Below are 23,832 nucleotides of genomic sequence, written 5' to 3'. Positions count from 1 at the left end.
TTATCTATTTCAGGTCTTTGCTAAAAAGCCACCCTTTAAAGGAGGGTTTCCCTGACTACCCTCTTAAAAATGCAACATGATCCCTGACCCCAAACACTGCCTTAGCACTTCCCCATTCAATTTCTTCTGCCCATAATCATTATCACTGTATGCCACACTATATATTTTGTCTACCTGTTAACTGTACTGTCCCCTGCCAAAGTGAAAGTCTCAAATAGCACTTAATAAGTTTGTCTCTTAATTTCCCATTTTATAGGCAATGAGTCTCTAGACTCAATGTTCTCTATCACCTTTAAGTAAGTTCAGGACAAATCCCTCCCACAAGACATTTCATGTAGAAGAACATACTTTTTCTCCCTTTCGGGTGGTCTCTCATTCTCTCTCTCCCCCTCAGGCACACATCCTCCTTTATTTTCCCATTTGAACTTTCATTCAATTTCCTTAGGTGTGTTAGCTTTAAAAGAGCCTTTCAGGAACTACTCTAGCAACAGTTGAACTTCACAACTTCTGAGCAAAGGGTATGTTAAATCTGGCACATGACACCACACTTAACTAATGTAAAACCTGGCACATAACACCCACTGCGCACCACTGTTTCTCAAGCTTTGCTGAACAAATATGACTGTCACAAACATGGTCTAGTGTTTTGCTGATCACTTTTAGTAGTGTCAGTGCCAAAGAATCTATGACTCTTTATTTTTCTATTCTATTTCCTGCTTGAACTAGCTTTAATATACTCTTCAAGGTGTCTTGCCAGTCCCAGAAGGCACATGAAAAAATATCTGGAGAATATCAATAATATCGTAGGCTAGAAAAACTGAACGTTAACTAAGGAATAGAACTGGAAGTTAACTAAAGAAGGAGAGTCAATCTATGAGAAGGATGATAAAATAAATTAATAAAAACGGAAAACTTAGATGAATGAAGACAAACACAGAGTTCAGAGAAACAGCAAATTCACACTCTTGTTAATACTAAAAGATGTTGCATAAAAACACTATTATATAAAAGACAATTCTTGAGTGCTATTTTTATTCTCTAAACTCATATATAGAAGAGTATTCTCATTTTTTCAACTATTTAAAGGGAACTGCTAAAATACAGTTGACCCTTGAACGACACGGGGGTTAGGGGTAACCACACTCCACTCAGCTGAAAATCTGCAAATAACTTAATCAGTCTGCCCTCCATAAATGCAGTTCCTCCATATCTCTATATCCACGTTTCTGCATCCATGGATTCAACCAACCACAGACTGTGCAGCAATGTAGTATTCACCACTAAAAAAAACCTGTGCTGGGAGTTCCCTGGTAGTCTAGTGGTTAGGATTCGGCTTTCACTGCCATGGCCTGGGTTTAATCCCTGGTCGGGAAAGTGAGATCCACAAGCCACGTGGCGTGGACAAAAGAAAAAAAAAAGAAGAAAGAAGAAAAGAAAGAAAAAAAACCTGTGTATAAGTGGACCTGTGCAATTCAGACCTGTGTTGTTCAAGAGTCAACTGTAAATAAAATGGCTTAATGGCTTCTTTTCAGTTAAAGGAAAAAAAAAGAAGCCTCTGAAGGGTGACGACAGTAACATGTATTAATGGTTCTCTTCCAGCTGCTTCCTTGGCATTGTATTTTTCATTATACTATCCATAATTGTTTTATATACAACATGGTGTGATTGTTTTTTATTGCATAACATCATCAGAAAAACTTTAAAGGCCAAGTCAGAAAATATTTACTGAGTTCTTATTAAACGTGAAATATTATATAAAAGGAATTATAGGACAAATAAAAATAACATCCCTGGAACCCACTTACATTCAAGTTACGGAAACTAGATCTTTGACGTTTTTGAACATTCATAAAACAAATCAACAAATAAAAACCCTGCCCTTTAAAATGGTCAGAACTATGCACATGAAGAAGAAAATGGCATGACTAATTAGAAATCATTTACTTTGTCACCAAAACATTAAAAGAAAACAAAATCTAAATAAGCAAAAGGTCTTTTATAACATATTGGCTAAGGAGTCAGCCTTGTAGTCAGACAGACACTGGTGTCCTGCCTCTGCTACTTGTTACCTATTCAATCTTAAGTTACTTCTTTTCAGCTGTTCATGAGTAAAATGGGAATAAAAACAAAATCCATGCCTAAGGCTTTTCGTGAGTATAAGTAAGATATCACAGGTAAAGTGGTTAGCATAGTGCCAGGCACAAAATACATGCTCAGTAAATGTTAGCTATTTTAATTATTTTTAAGAAAATGTTTTTATACTGATCACAGTGGAAACACACTTACTTGTCCGACTGCCCTGCGTTTGCTGTGCTTTCAGCTCTCATACGGGGAAGCGCAGCAGCAGCTTCATCCAACGCACAACTAACAGATGATGTCAACCTCCGAAGCACTTCAGGATCTGCAAAGGCTTTACCATCAGCCATAGATAATTTGCCTATTCTTATTCTATTATTTTCACACCAATTCAGATATACCCAAAAGGAGAAACAAAGCAAAATTCAAGTTACTTAACTCTATTTATGTTAAACTCCAAATGATACACTGGACATATATATTGCCTGGCCAGAATCTTCTGGGAAATCCCTGTTCTCCAGTTTTCTAGTAGTCTTATTCCTTCCATGTGGCCCATAAGTGCTCAACTCTGTGACTCTCTGCTTCTAGAAATGGGTCGTTGGTCTATGCTGGGACAATCGGGTGTCCTCACTCAGACTTCTGCCGTACGTTTGCAAGAAGAACCTATGCTCAAAGGTTGCTAAATTGTGAGTCATGAGCTATTTGGTCACTTTTATCACCACAAAGAGAAAAAGACTACCCAAAATAAGTCAACATAGAGGAGAGGAGAGCAGAGAAATAGGAAGGAGACAGTTCTGATCAAGTTATATTTGACTCATTGACACTAGTAGTGCCAGAAGCCAGCACCATCCCTATACCTTTGGTAAATGCCCATTTTCGTTTAAGAATGTTTAGTTGGGCTACTACCACTTGTGACCAAAAAATGGCCATATAAGACATTATAGGTTATAGAAAAGATCACCTATCTATGAGTACCTATTTGCTTCAAATTACGACTACAATTTACTACATACACCCAAAATCATGTCTAAAAACACCATATCTAAAAAATATGCAGAATAGACACATTTTTTTTTAATTTCAGAAGCAGAAATGGTTAGTTACCATGTACATGAAACACAACTTGTTGCTATTCTACATATCACTATAAAGCAAGCTGATCTCTAACCTTTATTATTCTAAACTCAGTGCTGCTTAATCCAGGCTGCCCATCAGTGGAGCCTTTCAAAAGTACAGACGCTGAACTCTCCTATATCTAAAGATAGAATTCAGTAAGTAAAAGGAAGGCCTAGGGATCTACATACTTTAAAGGCTCTAAGGAGATTCTGATGCACAGCCAGGATTAAGAACCTTTGCTCTAACTTGAAGATAAAACATCTAATGTTATAATGGATATTACAGAACCCCACTACTCAACATGTGGTTCATGAACTACTGACAGAAGCATTACTGTCACTTGGGAGCTTGTTAGAAATGCAGAATCTGAGACCCTAAAATTCACTGATCAATAACCTGCATTTTTAAAAAAGATCCCCAAGTGATTCAAACCCAATTAAGGTTTAAGAAACACTATTAGAGGTTTTAAAACAAACTATTTAACTAAGACAAAGACCAAAAAGATCTCCCAAGTGATAAGAGACATATCTGTACAGATTTCTTTTAATAGTGGAAGGACTCAATAATATCATATAAGTTTGTGTTTGAAGTTTATTTTAAAAAAACTTGGGGCTTCCCTGGTGGCACAGTGGTTGAGAATCTGCCTGCCAATGCAGGGGTCACGGGTTCGAGTCCTGGTTTGGGAAGATCCCACATGCCGCGGAGCGACTAGGCCCGTGAGCCACAACTACTGAGCCTGCGCGTCTGGAGCCTGTGCTCCGCAACAAGAGAGGCCGCAATAGTGAGAGGCCCGCGCACCGCGATGAAGAGTGGCCCCCGCTCGCCGCAACTAGAGAAACCCCTCGTACAGAAACGAAGACCCAGCACAGCCAATAAATAAATAAATAAAAGTCATTTGTGAGACGAATATTAAAAAAAAAAAAACTTTATACGCGTTTGCTTTTCCTTCTGACAAATCCAAGATATGAAATATTACATCTTATGGAATAAATATGGCAAAAAGCATTTCTGATTTTAGATATTTAGATATAACAAATGTTCAGAGCAGTCAAATTTAGTGTCTGCTACAATCAAGATGTACAAAGGATAAAAACAGTCTTAATCTGGTAAGACTGATACCTACTGCATGCATAATTTGTGTCACTAATATTAAAAGCCAACTGTAGTCTGAACGTGCTATAGTAGTATTTATTCAATAAGATATCTGTGGTTAGTTAAGTATCCTAACATTATTGAGACCAATATCACAGATGCATTCTCACATGAGAGAATTAGCTCCAATATTTTAGCCAACTCAGATGGGCTATATAACAACTATTTGTCAGTGACAAAAAAGAACTAAACAAGAGGATACGTCCGGATCAGAAGAAAGTAATCCCTGTTTTAAAAAAAAAATAACATTTAAAATAAAATATTCCATATTAAATTTTTATGAACTTCTCATATCTTCATAAGTAAAGATAACTATTTTAGTAAAAATAACTAGGAAGTAACCTAAGAAATACATAGTAACCTTTCAAATAAATAAACAGTGATTGGAAATGAATTTATCTAGCTACTCTGGATTATGGTGATCTTTTTTACTGGTCTTATTCAATTATTAGATATTAATCAGTGAAGATCAATAACAGAAAAGATACACGATGACCAAATTATTCTTTCCAAGTTATGACATTTAATCAATTGAACAGAACCATATAATTTCAGAGAAAAGGTGTATTAAATGATTACCTAGATTTCTGATTTCAAGATGATTTTAAGACAATTATTTCCCCCCTTTTTCTTCTCAGAACTTACTCAAAGGAGAACTAAAATACAACAGGAACTCCATCTTTGATAAAACTAGAAGAAATTTATAAATCAATGCTAATATTCATGAAGACATAGTAAAGAGGAGATTAACTGACTTAGTAGAACAGAATAAGCAGAAACATAGAAATCAGTGAGAAACAAAGTGATCAGCCCAATAGGACTCAGGAGTTATATACAGGTTCCAGGTTCAGGGTGAGGCTTGGGTTGGAAAACAGAGAGACTGGCTGAACACCTGTGAGGAGCAGTCAGACATTTAAGACTCCATCCCAAACTGCACAGCCAGATAATTATTCTCTAAAGAGACTAAGCCAGAAAGACCCTGGGCTAGAAGATATTGGCTATAGATGAGGAAGAGATAATACTAAATTGAAAATGAGGATTAAGTGAACGTATGCATGATAAACAGTGAGATCCTTAGCCCCTTTTCTACTCTCAGCTCCCCAAATGCTGGCAGCCAGCATTTATAATTCACTAGACAGAAACAGGCAGATGTGTCTCTCAAGAAATTAAACAGCCACAGAGAAAAGACTTAAAGATATTGACATTTGGGGGTTCTCAAAGAAATGGAGAGGCTTCTGTCCAATCACTGGTAAACTAGGAATTCTAAAATGTTCCCAAGATGACCCAGCTCTGGTGTACACACTCTATATAATCTTTGGGACTGTGAATTGGATAGATTTTATCCCCATGATTAGGTTATGCTATATGGCATAGTTGACCTGAAGATAAGAAGGCTATCTGGGTGGACCTGACCTTATCACATGACCGCAGGAAGACCAAAGAGATTTCTTTGGCTGGTTGGAGAAAAGGAAATCAGAGATTCAAAGCACAAGGATTCCACATGCCATGCTGATGTGAAGATGGGGGGAATGTGGGCGACCTCAAAGAGGTGAGAGCAGTTTCAGCTGACAGTCTGTACGAATATCAGGATCCCAGTCCCACAATTCCAAGGAATTAAATTCTGCTGCCAACAATAATAAACCTGGAAATGGATTTTCTTCTACAGCCTACAGATGAGAACTCAGCTTAACTGACACCTTGATTGATTGTTACCTATTATAAAGAAAACGGGGAAAAAAAGGGAATAAACACAGAAATGAGAAAAATGAAGCAACTATTAGCATCCTATAAAAAGGAACTCTACCTCCAAAAGTAGCTCCTTTCAGCTGAAATCTACCTTCATGTAGCCTCTTTAAGCCTGGTTCTGCCTCTTCGAACCACAGAAAACAAATATCCTTCTTATATTCAACTTGAGTCTTCTCATCTTCAGGAGAAACATTCCCTGTTCCTCTTATGACATGGTTTCAAATAATTTCACAATCCTCATTTCTCTCAGGTAAACTCCTAAAGCAACATCAAATTTCAGGCAAATGCTAAATTATATCACTGCTACCCTGTACAATTTTCCATACTCAAGGAAAGAACCTTGCGTGTGCCCCTACTATGTTTTCATCGGTATTTGGTCAAGATTCCCTTAATAATCCATTCTAGAATTTTACCCAGGATAGAAATCAAACTTAACCATGAGTCCTTCAAATATCTAGATGCTGTGTTCTGAGATATTTATTGAAAGGATTATCAAACAGCAATAGGTCAGTTTTATGCTATAATGAAATATCAGTTTATATGCACTGAATGTACAGAATCTAGCATTGGTTCAGGGTGCTCAAGCCATGAACAATTAATGTTCACCATAGATTTATGTCCACTTTAGGAAAGTTAAGAAAATGTGGTTATTTTAAATGATCATAGAGATTTAGAGTTACTGTTCCCTTATATTTAAGGCATATTACATATCATGATGCTTACTCTTGGTTATGTATATAAACTCTAATTAAAACACTTCTTATGAGCACAATATAATGATGATCCACTTTACAAAAATATAATGATGATTCACTTTACAAGGTTTTAAAAGACAATCTGTGACAAAAAATTGGAGGGAATTATACGCAGTCGATTCTTATTATTCATGGTAGTTATGTTCTGTAAAGTCACTGGGAACACTGAACTAATGAATACTGAACCACTGCTCCAAGGGGAAATACAGGGCTAGGTGCCTGCAAGTCTCTGGCCACAGCATTTGCATTCACCAGTCAATACATAAGCTTGTTTTATGTGTGTTTTTGTTTAAATACAATCTTATTTAATATATTATACTTGATTTATTAACATTGAACTCACAGCCAACAGCACTATAACTCATGCTGAAGAGGCTTATCTAATACACGTATATTCTACAAAAGGCACATCACAGCCTTCTCACATTTAGTAACACTAGATAGCACTTCAGCATTATACTTGGAGGCCATTTGAAATCACAAACAAAAGGCACAAAAATGTGGAAAATGTGGCACTAAGTAGACCATGGAAAGGACACTTGTTTACAGTATGAGAGCTGAAACAAGAAGGCAGAGAGCATCACTTCAGCAGAAAACATGCACGCAGAACAACCCAAAATTTTCACCATTCTGTGCATTTCTATGAAAGACTGAGAAAGCACTATAATTTGGGGGTATAAATACATTTTATAAAGTAGGTGAATTTGCAAAGATGGAATTCAGGACTAATGAAAACTAACTGTATAAGAAGTCTCTGTTTGGACTTCCCTGGTGGCACAGTGGTTAAGAATCCGCCTGCCAATGCAGGGGACACAGGTTCGAGCCCTGGTCCAGGAAGATCCCACATGCCACGGAGCAACTAAGCCCGTGCACCACAACTACTGAGCCTGTGCTCTAGAGTCCATGTGCCACAACTACTGAAGCCCGCGCGCCTAGAGCCCGTGCTCCACAACAAGAGAAGCCACCGCAATGAGGAGCCCGCACACCGCAACACAGTAGCCCTGCTCGCCGCAACTAGAGAAAGCCCACGCGGAGCAACGGAGACCCAGCACAGACAAAATAAATAAAATTAACAAAGAAGTCTCTGTTTATAAGGTTTACAACAACCTGTCAATTTTATTCTGGTAATGAAACTATGCTTATATGAAATGTTGCATGTAATGCTCTAGAAAGTAATCCATTAACCTTTATGAATAGTCTTATACTAAATATACAACATCATACATTGATAATAACCGGAGTTTTTAAGAGTTATGTAGAACTTTGGAAAATTAGGCTTATTATATACGTAGAGTTTGCAGACTTACCTGCAGCTTCTAGTAAAGCTTCCAGGCTAGCTTGTGTTTCTGGATCTACTGTCCTGAGGTCTGCACCATCAGCAGCACCTGACAAGAGGAACTTGGAAGCCGTTTCCAGCATTGGATTTTCCAAATCCTCCTGATCCAAAATGAAAGACTCCACCTAGCAAACAAATACCAAAAAAAGAAGAAGGGGAGGAATGAAAGGAGAAAAGGAAACTTGGAAGAGAATTAAACAGAAGAAAAAGGAAGAGAAGAGAAAAATATTTTAACATCAAAATCAATGATAAATACAATGCAATCCTGAATAATTTCAAAGGGATAGATAAGCCCACAGTTTAAAGGAGAAAATTACATTTGTAGAATAATTTAAGAATGTATTATTCATATCACATGTAGTCTATTTTCTTTTCTTACTGAAATCATATGTATTCTTTTCTATTCTAATTTCATGGGGGAAGGCTAGTGGATGGGAGAGGTTATGAGGTTAATACTTAGACATGAAACCTTTGACTTTGGTAGAGGACCTAAATTAGCTGTTCTTAAAGCTTTTGTTCTCAGGACATTTTTATACACCTAGAAAGTACTGTGCTGCTCCCAAGGACTTCATATAAGGGTTATATTTATTAATATTTACCGTATTTGAAATCAAATTACAATATCACATAATCAAAACATTAATATCACTACTGGCTTCATTACAAAAGTTTTTAAGTACTGGAACACTGTCAAGCCCAGGCAAATAAAATTTCCAAAATTCTAGTTTGTGCTTGAAAGCTTAATTTTATCATTGGTGGCAAATACTGTTGATTGTTTCCCTTAAAGGAATAGGCTCACTTCGATCATTTCTGAGAACATTTGCCAAATGCCCAAGTTTGACACGCATAGTATGTCTGTCTTTTATATTTTTCCAGCAAAAAAGACATTTCATGAAAAAAAAAGTGGACTATTCACCTCACATCTCAAAAAAGCCCAAGTGCTTTTCCCTCAAACACCACCATACTTTTATATGCATAAGTGCTTTATGTGTACTTCCCATTTTGTCACACAATAACATTAAAAGGACATGTATTCCAAAGTGGAAATTTCAAAAAATTAATATTTCTTGCTCTATCAAGATTATTCTTCAGGTGAAACTGGCCTTTCATTTTATTTTTTTAACTGTGAGTATATGGCAGTGATAACTACAATGATAGTAGCACAATTTGGTGCCATGGCCTTAAGAGGCCAGCAGCTTTACCTACCATTGCTTTTGTATCATCAGTGCAAATATCAACCCAGTCAAAAGGCAAATACCATATTAGTATTGGGATGAAAACATTTTTGACCTCTTGAACATCCTGAAATGATTTCTGGGAACTTGAGAGGGCTGCAGACCTTACACTGAGACCCACTGATACAGTAACATAGACCAGACTCAATTAAAAGAAATGTAAAGAATTAGAAAAGAGCAACTCTTAAGACATGGGGAAAAGTTTTGTTTTGACATCCCTTGTCATAGTGCTACTTACCAATAGGTATAAAGATATAATTCTTTAGTTTGCTGATCAAAATTTGATAATTATTATGTAAAAATCACTAACATGATCAGGTGAAATTTATTTCACAAGTCTAAAGTACTTCTAAAACTGTAATAACTAAAATAGATAGAAAAGTTACTAACAACCTGGAACACAATTACCCTCACGCCTAGTATCTAGCTGTCAGAAATAAGATTTTAAAACTTCGGAAATAAAATTCTTAACCAACATAACATCAGAAACTCTATTGTTCCCTCTTTAAAAGTCACCTGTCTAGCAACCAGGCATAAATCCTATATTTAATCAATACATATTTAATATTGAATGTTAAATTTAGGGGGAAATAATATGCTTCTTTCTAAATTTCCGTTAAGCTAATGCAGTTTAATATGAAATAACATTTCAGATTTCTAGTATTTCAAATATAAATAGACACAGAACACTGAAAATAATCTCCGTAAATATTTGAAAATTTTCAAAAATTTTGCTATGTATTAACCTTAAATACCTATACGATAGGAGGGAGTTAAGAAAAAGACAATAATTTTTTTTTTTGGACTTAAAAAAAATTTATTCCAATCAGAAATACCAAAAGAAACACGTTAACTCTGCTTAAGATCTTCCTCGGGAAGGATTTTTTTAACCAAGTTTCCAATTTCAGTACTATCTTCATGTCAAGTTCAGGTGTCAATGTTCCACTGGCTTTGTAAAAGAAATCTGTCATTTTTCCTTCTTTAAGCTGGTGAACAATTTAAATCTTATCATTATCTTTTTCTTGAAAGTTAAAAGAATTCACCTGAAACACCGTCTGGGACTGGTGTTTTGGGGGATGGTAGCTTTTTGATAACTTTCTCAATTTCTTCCATTGTTAGGTCTGTTAGGTTCTCTCTTCTGGAGGCAACTTTGATAACTGGATTTCCGCTCTCCAGGCGTCCATTTCCCCGGTCTGTGGTAAGGGGGAGGGGAGGGTGGCGGACGGGGTCGACCAGGCCCCTTCCGTCCCGGACATTCAACGGAGCCAGGGGTCCCGGAATCCCAGACCCCGAGGGGGCAGGCGCCCTTCCGCGGTCCCAACGCCGCTCTCCCGGGCCGCAGGCAAAGCCCGGCCCCTCCCCGCCCCGCTCTCGATGCGCGCCGGGAGGCACCTTCCTTCCCGGGGCGCGCCCAAATGAACGCACTGCCTCCTCAGCCGGAAAGGCTCGTTCCGGCAGTCGGACGGCGCTCCCGGCCCAGCGAAGCAGGGCAGCGTGCGGCAGAGCTGGGAGGCACGAGCTGGGCCCTGCGGCTGCAGGTCCCACCCGGGACGGCGCGCGCGGGAACGGCGGGGCGCACCGGGCGGGGGGGGGCGCACTGCGCGCGCGGAGGGCGGGGGGTGGTGAGTCCTCAACGGCCGCGCCAGAGAGCCGTGCAGGCGGCCTCCTCAGACCCTCCTTCGTGCTTCCACTCACTCCACGCGGAGGCCGGGGGAGCCCCGTGCTTTCCTCTCGGCCGCTTCCTGTACTCACCCATCGCCCCGGGCGCCCGGCTCCACGCCCGGTAGCGACCCGCCTGCAGGCTGGCGAGCTCGCGAGACAATCATTTTTTAAAAACTTTTATTTTTAAAGGCAGTAGTGAAAGCGTAAGTGTTATACATTAGGAAGGGGACTTTTCAGCATGGTTTGGTTATCATAGACACATGTGATTCAATATTATAGAGTGGTAAAAACTATGTCCTCCTATATTTAACCATGGTCCAGACAATGAGTCTTTCTAGAGAAAAAGTTGCATCCCAATGAAATTTTCTCTGTTAAAATACCTACAATTTTTCAACCCAATGGGAGAAGACAAAAAAAAAAAAAAAAAGAGGAAATAATCATGGAAAAATGAACACAGGTTAAAATGAACAGGTGAAAAATTAAATAATGTTTCAGATTAAGGTTTTAGAAAACAAAAGATATCAAAGAGCAGTGCAAAGTGCCAAACCAAAAGTACATATCAAAGGTACTAAAACTGTTTAAAGGAGACAATGCATGCAGAAAGACTATGAAAGGATTTTGACCAAAATAACTAATTGGTATAAGAAAAAAAGAGAAGAAGGAGTGTAGCACTGGTAGATAAGCATAAAATTTCTATATGCTAGAATACAGGGTTTACTATAGGAAAAGTCAAACCTACAAGTTAGATCACAGAAGGTATTAAATTTCAATCAAAAGTGATTTTCTGACACAAGGTCCCCTTATGCCACATTGTATCTTAACTAAGTTTGGTGAAAATTTACTAAGAAAAATGCATCTCAATCTTTTCATGAGGGATACTAAGAGCAGAACAAATATATTTTCTTATTGATTTAAAACGTCTCCATAAAAGTTCTTTTTCTTTGGCCGCGGAGCACAACTTGTGGGATCTTAGATCTCTGACCAGGGATCCAACCCGTGCCCTCAGCAGTGAAAGCCCGGAGTCCTAACCACTGGACCGCCAGGGAATTCCCATCCATAAAAGTTTTCATATTGATTTTTAAAGCCCACTATTCTTGATATGTGAAAAACTTGATAACTTAAAAATCAGTAGATTCAAGTGACTATGAAATTCTATATATAGATTTTTAAAAAGACATTAGGATGAAAGAAAAGAATAGGAAAGGATGTCTATTATATTCTCTCCCACCCCCCAGTTTAAGATTAATGAAGAATAAACTAATTTCAAGGATACTGTTAGGATCTAAAGACCTAGGTACCATTGCTGCTTCATCTGCTACCTGTGAGACCTAAGCAAGTCTCTCAGCCATCTCTAGATGCTTATTCTGCGTAATTTTTTAATGAATTTTTCACATGACTTATTATACATATTTACTGTCTTTCTAAACTCCATGGAAATAGGCACTTTGTTTGGAGCACTGATATATATACAGCAACTAGACCTATGCTCATCACATTGTCAGGACTCAAATAACTCTTGAATAAATAAAAAGATGGTTTGGGGACCCTTCCCTTTCAGATTCTAAAAGGTTGCAGTGTATTTGGAGAAGGGAGAGGTAGTTACACAAAATAAATTTAAAGGTATATTTTATAGATATAGAAAAATCAAATATTAGGTAGCAGGTAGGGCAAAATGCTATCTTCATTGATTTATTAAACACACTTTTATTACAAACGGTCTTTGTACAAGAGATATTGCTGTTTACTACTATGAGATGTGTAAAATTAAGCCTACTACCTAGGAGCTTATTTCTTTAATGTGAGAGTAAAAGTATACAATAACAAGAATACAAGGTAGAAAGTGCATAAGATGAAGAGAGGGGAAAAAAAGAGCCATAGGAGTTCTGAAGAGGAAGCAGAAGAGGACTTCCTCCTTTGACACCAATTCCTCTTTTCCCACCTGGAAAAATTCTTGTGCTACATTACAGAACAAGTAGAGAGACTGATATAAGGGGATGCAGTCTTATAAAAATACAAACATAAGTAACCCTTTATTCAAATGTCAACTAAGTTATGGGCATATACCTCTTTAACATATCCTTAGTTGAGGAAATTCAGATGAAAAACTAAACTGCATTTTCCCATTGAAACCTAACTCATTTTTATCATATTATTTCTATAGAAAAAAATTCATTTTGAATAATGGCCAAGTTCTGGAACATTAAAAATGGTCTGAATAAGAAATTCACATAAATATTCTGAAACATTTTCCTTAAATGAAATGTATAAATAACTTTCCTGAAGAGGGGAGAGACAGAAGGAAAGGGATGTCCTTACTAAGTTTATTCATCCCTAAGGGAAATAATCTGTCAAAGTTATCAATATTCAAAGCATGACAATTTAAGTTATATCTAAGCTATTTTGGATGTGCTGTTTTGACTAGCTGGATATTTTATGAAATGGTATTTGTGCATCAAATTCTTGTCTAATACAAAGAACCATCAAAATGCAGGGGTCTTAGAAATCACCAGGTTCAATTCATTGCTACAGATGAGAAAACAGAATCACAGGATCCTTATATAGACAGCAAGTTTCTAAAGATCTAACACCAAGAGATCAGTTATCCAATTAACAAGTTCAATATTCTTTCCACCAGAAAAAGAGGCTGTTGTTTGACTCTGCTCTAGAAAAGCTGACTTTAAATTCTATATTTAAGGGATAAAGCTGTCAACACCTGAACCCAATGTTTAATTACTAAAAGTGAGACAACTAAACATTATATGCCCCTGATTTATGCAACATAAAATACACAGTACCTCCTATGAAGTACTCTTGCCTCCCTGAAATAACTTGCAGTTTATAAAAATTATTAAGGCAAATATCAGGAAAAAGTTAAATCAGGGCTCCTCAATCTTGGCACCACTGACATTTTGAGCCAGATAATTCTTTGCTGTTGGGTGCTGTCCTATATATACACTTCAAGACGTTTAGCAGCATCCCTGGCCTCTACCCACTACATGCCAGTAGCAACCCTATCACAGGTTGTGATACTAAAAATATCTCCAGACATTGCCAAATGTCCCCCTGGAGGAAAAATAAAAAAAAAAAAACCCTGGGGGTGGGAAACTGGGAACCACTGAATTAAACAGAAGCACATAGACTAAACTAAAATCTAGAACATGTTTTAAAAGAGAGAGAGAGACAGTAAAAGGGAAGAACTGTTCTAAATTAAAGAAATTCCAGAGACATAACCATCAAAATAATATAGACCTTATTTGAAATGTTCAAGGAAAATGAAGAAATCTGAATATGAACTGTACATTAAATAGTATAAAGGAATTACTCTGGTTAGGTAAGAAAATGCCCTTATCTTTTAGAGATGCATATTGTAGTATACAGAAATATTGTCAGGAATTTAAAACAAAGTGGTGTGGCAAATTTTTGATAATGGTGATCTGCAAAAGAGATTTATAGAGGCTTTATTTTATTAGTCTCTATACTTTTGTGCACATTAAATCCTTTTAGTTTTTAAAGATTAAAGGTGATGTTTTACTGCAGAGGTTGCTTTTGTTTAAAAAAATTATTTAACGGTAATACTATTCGATTAACAAAGTATTTTTTAACCGGTTTGCAGGGCAGAAATAGAGACACAGATGTAGAGAACAAACGTATGGACACCAAGGGGGGAAAGTGGGGGTGGGGTGGTGGTGTGATGAACTGGGAGATTGGGATTGACATGTATACACTAATATATGTAAAACAGATAACTAATAAGAACCTGCTGTATAAAAAAAATAATAAAATTCAAAACAAGTATTTTTTACTTTCTCCCCAAAATAAACTTAACACAAATGCTTAACAATAAAAAGCAAGGTCTTTTAACAATGGTCAGAGCTGAATGAAGTTGTTTATGCTATTAATGGTATTCCCAATCCTTGTATACTCAAAACACAAAGTCACATGAAAATGTGGAAATATAGCGTCATTTGGACCAACTGTGAAAATTAGCATAACATTTCAAACTAACTCCTCTTCAGAACAAATGTATTATCACTGCTATATAAGAGAAGAGCAGTCCATTTGGTAGTGTAATAAACTGGTATTCGCTCCAAAGAATAAGGATACAGTATATTCTGATTAACCAGACATCATATATACAAACTCCATTCAATTTAATGAATACATTCACTGTCAATTACATACTATGTGCAAAGCAGCAGGACAGCCACAGGAGAATGGTAATACAAAATGATTTTTTTTAATAATCAATGCCTTCCACAAATATAAATATAGAAAGGCAACTCTATGTACAAACAGCTAACTATATCAAACAAGATTGGAAAATAGTACAAAATAGATACTAATACAGTGATTGTACAGAGGAAGGAAAAGACAATTCTGCATGAAAATAGTCAAAAGAATAATGCTTAAGTAAGATGTAAGATGGGGGTCTTTCAGTATCTTGCTGAGAAGTTCAGAATTTATATGGGAGCTTACTGAAGGGTTTAAGCATTAAAATAAATACTCAGTGTTCTAGAAAGATAGAGGCCACGTGAAAGATGGTTTTGGATAGACAGGACAACAGAGACAAAGAAACCAATTAGGAATTATCAATCATTTGATCAATATATCAAATGAAAGATTATGCAAGGTGGGGATAGGAAAAAGGGTCAGTCTTCAAGAGTAAACATACTTTAAAAAACGAGAATGCTAGCAACTACAGAATTTGGATTTCTTGACCTTTAACACTCCCCCTCCTCCCATCTTATCACTATCCACCAATTTATTACTGCTCTTGTTGTTCTGGAAACCACCCTCCACTTATCATTGAATGTCAAGCTGGTAATCTGAATTTCAAGATGATAATAATATTAAAAGGCTGTATACAGAAAGGTAAATATTAAAAAAGAGATTAATTTGAATCTATGATAATTTTATAACACTGATTGAATAAATTCTTAATAGCTTACACTACGTCTCTCAAACAAGCCCAGAAAAATATGGTATGTGTTCTTCCTAGCTCTTTGAATACAAACACATATTTATTATTATAAGAAATAGTCATCATCATAGTCATCATAATTATTTTCTTCTGTACATCATAATTATTTTCTTCTGTACGTGGTCCTAAAATCTAATACAAATTTCTTTGCTCTGTATTTTTTATAGTCTTTTTTGGGGGGGCGCGTGGGGGAGTATAGTTGTTTTACAATGTTGTATTAGTTTCTACTGCACAGCAAAGTGAAGTAGAGTTCCCTGTATTATACAGCAGGTTCTCATTAGTTATCTATTTTATACATATTAGTGTATATATGTGAATCCCAGTCTCCCAATTCATCCCACTCTATATAGTCTTAAATAGGGTAAAATTCAGTTAAAATACTGCAACTCTTAATAAAGAGTAAATTATCCCAAAATTAATACATTTGGGGTATAATTTTTCTGTACTAGTGGAGTCCCTGAATACTGATTTATGTATACATTAAAATAAAATAAGAAAATCAAATAAAAGCCCACTTAAAGTCCTTGTAAAAAGAGTATCAATTAATAGTCTGACATTATGGTATTGGTATCCTGAGATTAAAGCAAATAAAACTAAAGTGAACCTGACTAAAATAAATTTAGCTTTCAAAAATCTATTCACTGGGCTTCCCTGGTGGCGCAGTGGTTGAGAATCTGCCTGCCAACGCAGGGGACACGCGTTCGAGCCCTGGTCTGGGAAGATCCCACATGCCTCGGAGCAACTAGGCCCGTGAGCCACAATTACTGAGCCTGCGCGTCTGGAGCCTGTGCTCCGCAACGAAAGGCCACGATAGTGAGAGGCCCGCGAACCACGATGAAGAGTGGCCCCCGCTTGCTGCAACTAGAGAAAGCCCTCGCACAGAAACAAAGACCCAACACAGCCAAAACTAAATAAATAAATAAATAAATAAATAAGTAATAAAAATAAAAGGAATTCCTTTAAAAAAAAAGTAAAATAAATATCCTTAAAAAAAAAAAGTCTATTCATTAAGAAAACACTGATTTATACCTATATTCTTTCATTCATACCCATCTATCCATCTAATAAATTTTGGTTAAGATCTAGGAATGTGCTAAGCATCAGTGATATACTGGAAAACACAGCAGTGTTCTCACAGAGCTAATACAAGACATGACGTCTTTTCTTATGCTTCAAAGTACTTACCTGCCTGCAACAACTCAGTATTAAATTATCAATACAATATGAAATTTTTGACATTAATGATAAACTTTATAAAGGGAACAAATTATTAATGTTTAAAATAAGTAAAAATTGTATGGAATTCTCAAATCTAGAGTTTTTAAGTAGATTTTTTGCTAACAGAATTAGTTATAGATTATTTCAAGGGTTTCCTTAAGTTCAATATCAATAATACAATGCAATTTAATTATAAATTTAGCCTACTTCTGCTATTTATCATTATTCATCAATTATCATAAAAAGAGCCTCAAAATAAAACAATTTCCTGTAAGATGGCATTAAAATGCACATGCAGATATACACACACACATACAGATTACACACCTACACACAGAGTCATGACCTGGTAAAATGTGAGAATTCCAAGGATATAGAGTCTAGAAAGATTCCAGGGGGGCGCTGTTAATAAGAGAATTAAAAATCAGATTGCTATTAGACTTTTCAAATACAAAACTAGATGCTAGAATACAATTTGCAATGAAAAGAAACGAAGCACAATTATTTCTAAAACGTCTAAACTGTGGAACAAGGTAATTTTTTAGAGATGTAAGCACTCTGAAAATTTAAAAACCACAAACATGTCTCAATTTAGAGAATGTATGCCTTAACAACAAAAATGAATCCAAGAAAAGGACAGCCTTGGAATCGTAAGACTAAGGAGTTAGAAAAGAAATTAGTAGAATATAATCTTTCATTAACATTTCAGGTAGTTGTTAATAAATAATTCCTTAAAGTTAAAAAAGTAAAAGCATATTAAAACAAATATATTACTAAAATTTCAAATTATTTAAAAAATAGTAAAGTCAAGTTTGAATGAAATAATGTCAAAAGCCTACGTTAAGGGAAAGGGAGCAACTAGTTACAAACAGTGTTTAATTCAGTCCAATGCCTGCTGAAGAACAGGAAGAAAACATATTTTTCAAACTGGGAGGGAAATAGAATTTTAAAAACTCCAATTCAGTTAAAGACAAGGGGGTGGGGTGTGGGATAATAAGAAAATACATCTTCGCCATAATCTTCAATGTTACGAAAAAGAACAAAGACCAAAAGACCAAGTTAATATAAAAGTGAATGGGGGACTTCCCTGGTGGCGCAGTGGTTGAGAATCTGCCTGCTAATTCAGGGAACACGGATTCGAGCCCTGGTCTGGGAAGATCCCACATGCCACGGAGCAACTGGGCCCGTGAGCCACAACTACTGAGCCTATGCGTCTGGAGCTTGTGCCCTGCAACGGGAGGGGCCGCGATAGTGAAAGGCCCGCGCACAGCGATGAGGAGTGGCCCCCGCTTGCCACAACTAGAGAAAGCCCTCGCACAGAAACGAAGACCCAACACAGCCATAAATAAATAAATTAATTAAATAAATAAAGTAGCTATTAATTTTTAAAAAATGAATGGGAAAATTCCTCTTATTTTAAAACTGACATGTAGATTAGGATTTTTAAAAAAACTACACTTCAGAAATAGAATTAAGGAACTACACTTATATTTCATAGTAAAATAGACCTGATCATATCTTAAGCAAAGGAAAATCTCAACAGATTTTTTTTAATTAATACATTTTTTAAATTAATTACATTCTTGGTCCATTAAGCTAAAAGAAACTAAAAATTATCAATAAAAGAATAACACTGTACTTGAAAATTTAAAAAGAAAAGAAAAAAAGCCTACTCATGAACTCTCAGAATATGGAGGAAAAGAAAATTAAAATTGTGAGCATATTATTTCCAATGGAATTTGGTCATAGCAATCCTTAAAGAAAAATTTAGAGCATAAATGTATTCAGAAGAGCACAAGAAAGGTTTAAAATACTTAAAATCTTCAAAAAGAAAATACAAATCAAAATATATCAATATAACTTATAGTGATAAATATAGAAATGAAGAAATTCAGAGAGATACAAAAGTAATTAATACAACCAAAAATTCCTTCTTGGGTAAGTCTAACAAGAAAGAAACAAGCCTTTGACAAGTCTGATTACAGAAAATCAGAGAAAGAAAAAAATATAAGGAGAAAACTGAGCACAACTATACATCAATAAATGTTAAAGTCTAAACAAAATGGATGGTTTTCTAAGAAAAGAAATCATCAAAATTACCTCAAGGAAAGGTAGAAATGGGATAGAATATATCCATAGAAGAAATCTTAAGGATAGTCCTTTCAGAAGGAACAGAACATTACTATCTTATTTACGAAGTCCAGAAATCAGATGGTGAAACTCCCTAGCTCCTAAGCATAAATAACCCTATTAGCAAACCTAAACAGAAAAAAAACCCTAAATAAAACAAAAACTTAAATAAAACACCACTAGAAAATTCAGCAGTTGTGTAAAAAGTAGAGCACACACACATATAGGAAAGGGGATCAAGAAGACATTAAGAAATCCAATTAATGTGTGATCTTCCCCTACCTGGAATGTTTTTCCCAATGTTTTCATCATTCTTCAGGTCTTAGTTTATATTTTACCTTCTCAGATGATAATACCAAAGGAGGTACTCTCCTCATCTCTCTACCATACCATTCTCTTTATTTCCTCCACAGTACTACCACAGTCTAAAATTATCTTGTCCTTGGGTACTTGCTTATTATCTCTCTTCTCCATATAAAAAAGAGAGGAACCATTCAGACTTAGCACTATCACCAGTTTGTGGCAAAGTTCCTGGCACAATGCAATATCCGATATTGCAAGTATCCAAATACTCGCTGAATAAATACTAAAAATGAGAAACACCATTACCAATATTAGGTCAATGTATTCATGTAATTCACTACATTAAAATGTTAGAGGTGAAAAGAATATGTATCATCTCAACAAAAACACATGATAAAACACAGTATCTATCACCATGGAAATACCTGGTAAGCCAAGAAGGACACTTTTGTTCTTGACAATGTATTCTATCAGATATCTAAGGCATATATCAAGTAGGAGTTTAAAAATTAGAAGCATTCCATGTAAATCAGAAAAGATGCCCAAATCAGAACTAGAAGGGAACAGATCTGGAAACCTAACCAATGCAACAAGACCAGAAAACAAAATAAAACAAACAAAAAAACAAAATAGAGAAATACTGAAAAAAGGAAACAACAAAATGCCATCATTTGCAGAAAACATAATAATCTTCTAGAAATTTCGAGAGACTCAATTGAAAACTAAGTAAATGGTAAGATCAACATACAAAAATCAATAGATTTCCTATACAGTAGCAATAACCAATTGAAAAATAAAGTGCAAAATGGAAGAAAAGATGTAATTCACAATAACAACAAAAACTACAAAATAGCCCCGGCATCTGGTTCCCATTCCCCCCACCCACCCCTTCCCCCCGCGCCCCCCCTTCCTACTCCTTAAAAATTCAGAAGAGCCTCCACCGAGGAGGAAAGCCCGCCCAGCACAGGGCGGAACGGGCGCCCGGACTCCTGGCTGCAGCCCCCGCCCCGCAACCCAGATGGAAGCGTTCGCTGCGTCCCCGCCTCCTGCCAAGAATCCGGCTCAGTCTACACCTCGGTCTTCCGGGCTCCCCCAAACCAGAAATCCACTCACTCAGACAAGGCTTTGATCTTCCAACTTTGCCAGGGAGCAGAGAAGCCTCACGACCCGTCGCCTCCGCGCCCCCCGCCTCCTGGAGCCGCAAACCCTACAAAACCGGATCAGAAACCGTCTCACGCTACCACTGCCTGTGCCAGGAATCCCAGACTCGGCTGACCTCAAGCCTCTTTTTCCCAAAAGCAAAAAGTCTTATCTAACCAGTAAACCAGCCGCTTTCCTCAGCAAGGGGAGGATCAAACTCGGGAGAGGGCAGGGGCGGGCCGGCGGGGCGGGGGACGCGACCCCGAACCGGGGGCGGGAACCCTGGGCTCCGGGTGGGCGCGCGTGGCCCCCGTGCGGGGCCTCAGGCCGCCGGTAGCGCCGCGTTCCCCGGGCGGAGGGGAGGTGGGGCGGCCCCGTTACCTGGAGGACCAGGGCGGCCCGAGGCCCGGCTCTCATCTCCGCCGAGCCCCCCCGGCCTGCCCCCGGGCCCCAATCCACCCCGACGCGTCCAGAGCCCCGGTGGGCGGTCGCAGCCCCCGAGCCCTGGTCGGAGGCGCTCGCAGGAGAAGCGCGGAAAGCGGCAGCCGGTCCAGCAATGGCGACGCGCGGAGGCTCGGCCTCTCCGCACGAGGGGCCGGGGCGGCCGGGGGCGCGGGGCCGGGCGGCAGGAGAGACGCGGAGGACGCGGGTGCCCCGGGCTCGGGCCGCTCGGGCGCGCAGACTGAGCCCCGGCCGGCGCTCAGGGACCCTCTGCGCGGACCTGGGCTGGGACGGGAGGACTGGAGGAGAGGAGACAGAGGCGAGAGGGGGCGGGGGGAGGGGAGGGGAGGGGGCGGGGGGCGCCGCCACCCTTTTATCCCACCTCCCAAAGGCATTCCGGCGCACACTCGCACCCAGACTCCCATCCAGCACCGCTCCGGCGCGGCGCCCCCGGGGGAGGGGATCTGCTCCCGCTCCGCCCCCGCCGCGACGGCCACTCGCACAAGTCTCTCCCCCGGGCCCCCGCCACCCCGGCCGAGACCCCCGGAGCGCCGGGCGCCGCGCCCGCCGCCCCTCTCTGCGCCCGCCCGGAGCGCGCCCCGAAATAGCCGGCCTGCCCACTTCAAAGGGCCGCCCGGCACATCGAAGCGCGCGGTCCGCCTGCCGCCTCTGCCTCGCACTCACCAGGGGTCCGCGCGCGCGCTCCGCGCCCAGACCTCGCGGGCGCCCCGGGCAGGGCCTCGGCCCCGGCCCCCGGATCGGCTCGCCGCCACGGCCCCGGGCCCCCCCCCCGGGCCGGTCCCGGCGTCGGAGAACATGCGGGAGTCGCACGGCCGGGGAGGGAGTGCGGGGAACCCGGCGGCGAGGGAGTGTGCAGAGGCGCGCCCCGCCGCCCCTCTTTCTGCGGAATATCCGAGTGGGCCTCGCCCCCGCCGCGGCCGCCCTCGGCCCCTCCGGCCCCCGCCCGGCACGGCTTTCGACACGGGCCCCGCTTCCAGCAGCCACTCCGGGCACCCAACGTCCTCCGGGCGCTTCCAACAAAAACTGCGCCGTGGATTTCACTGCGCAGTTCAAAGGCGCGAGCCGGCGCACTGTCCTGAAAAGGAGGTACGCACCCGCCGCGCTCCGGGCCGCCCCACTCCGGGGCCGTCCGGCTAGCGGCCGCCCTCCCGGCCGCCTCTCAGCCGGGCCGGACCCCCTCCCGCGCCCTGCGCCCGTGACGCGGCTGGGCGCGACCTTGCCCCCGGCCCCGGGGGACCCGGCTCGGAAGCCGCTCGGCCGGGGCCGCACCTCCGCCCCCACCTTTTACAGCACAGCTTTCGCCGGGGCAGACGGGCGCCTCCGACGCCCGGAGGGGTTACTTTTATTTCCCGGCGCTCCGGTGTTTACCGAGTTGCCAAGACCTTATCAAAGCGCAGCCGGCTCTAGCCGACTCCCCCAGGCCGGGTCCGGGCCGCCAGTGATCCCGCGGCGCCAATCACTGCCGCGCTCGGCCGGCCCGCGCCTCCCGCCTTAAAGGGACAGCGCCCCGCGCCCGCCCCGGCCCGGCCCAGCCCGCCCCCGCCCCCCGCCAGGGCCCGAGGCCACCCGGGCGCTCCCGGCAAAGAAAAAAAAAAAAAAAACAAACTAAAAAATACTCAGGAGTAAACCTAACAAGAAAAATGTAAGACCTACATGAAAAAAAACGATAAAACTTTACTAAAGGACATAAAAGAACACCTGAAGAAATGGAGAGGCATACCATGCTCCTGGATGGGAAGATTCAATAGTGTAAAGATGTCAATTCTCCCCAAATTAATCTGTAAATTCAATGCACTTCCAATCAAAATCCCAAAGGGATTTTTAATGGAACTTGACATGTTGATTCTAAAGTTCATCTGGAAGAGAAAATACACAGAAATTGCCAAAATTTTTTGGAAAAAGACAATGGGGAGGGGTGCCCTACCAGATGTCAAACATAAAATGACAATCATCAAAACAATGGAGTATTAAATCCAGAACAAATATATTTTGGACTTTTAAAATATGATAGAGATTGTATATCAAGTCAGTGGGAAAAAAAGACATATTGTTCAATGAATTATTTTGGGAGAAGGGTTACAAAACTGAAAAAATTAGGTCCCAACCACAGAATATATATTCTAAAAATTCCAGATGAATTAAAATCTACTAGAAACATAAATAAAACTAAGAAGTAGTAGAAGAAAATAAAAGAGACTAAATTACTATAAGAAGGCTTTTCTGGAAAGACACAAAACCTAGAAGCTAGGAAGGAAAAGACTGATAGATTTTGACAGTATAAAAATGAAAAATCCAAAGATTCCATAAAGTAAGACAATTGACAAGTTAGGAGAAAATGTTATAAAATATGAGTATATTATAAACAGAATTATAGAGAAATCCTAAAATTTCAGTAAGAAAAAGGCAAATCCCGCAATGGGCAAAATGATATGAGTAGGCAATTTATACAAGACATAACAAATGACCAATAGATATGCTCAACTTCACTGGGAATCAGGTAAATACAAATTAAAATGTGGT

At 39.5% G+C, this 23,832-nt stretch overlaps 1 protein-coding gene across 1 annotated transcript in view; it reads right to left on the bottom strand.

Moving 5' to 3' along the window:
* LOC309636468 (ankyrin repeat domain-containing protein 17-like) overlaps positions 1-23,494 on the bottom strand; it is a gene marked incomplete at its 3' end in the record, with an annotated part of 41,208 nt that extends 17,714 nt beyond the window's left edge. Inside the window, exons 1-3 of the mRNA XM_082409610.1 lie at positions 23,033-23,494; positions 8,153-8,306; positions 2,287-2,739 (exon numbers count right to left, since the gene is read on the bottom strand). Coding sequence (XP_082265736.1) covers positions 2,287-2,426 — 140 coding nt within the window. The 5' untranslated portion in view covers positions 2,427-2,739; positions 8,153-8,306; positions 23,033-23,494. The remainder of the gene's footprint in view (positions 1-2,286; positions 2,740-8,152; positions 8,307-23,032) is intronic.
* Between the last annotated feature and the right edge of the window lie 338 nt (positions 23,495-23,832).

Source organism: Balaenoptera physalus (assembly GCF_965194825.1).
Source record: "Balaenoptera physalus genome assembly, chromosome: 10".
NCBI lineage: Eukaryota > Metazoa > Chordata > Mammalia > Artiodactyla > Balaenopteridae > Balaenoptera > Balaenoptera physalus.
Note: the sequence above shows the minus strand (reverse complement) of the source record. Positions and strands in the feature narration are given on the sequence as shown.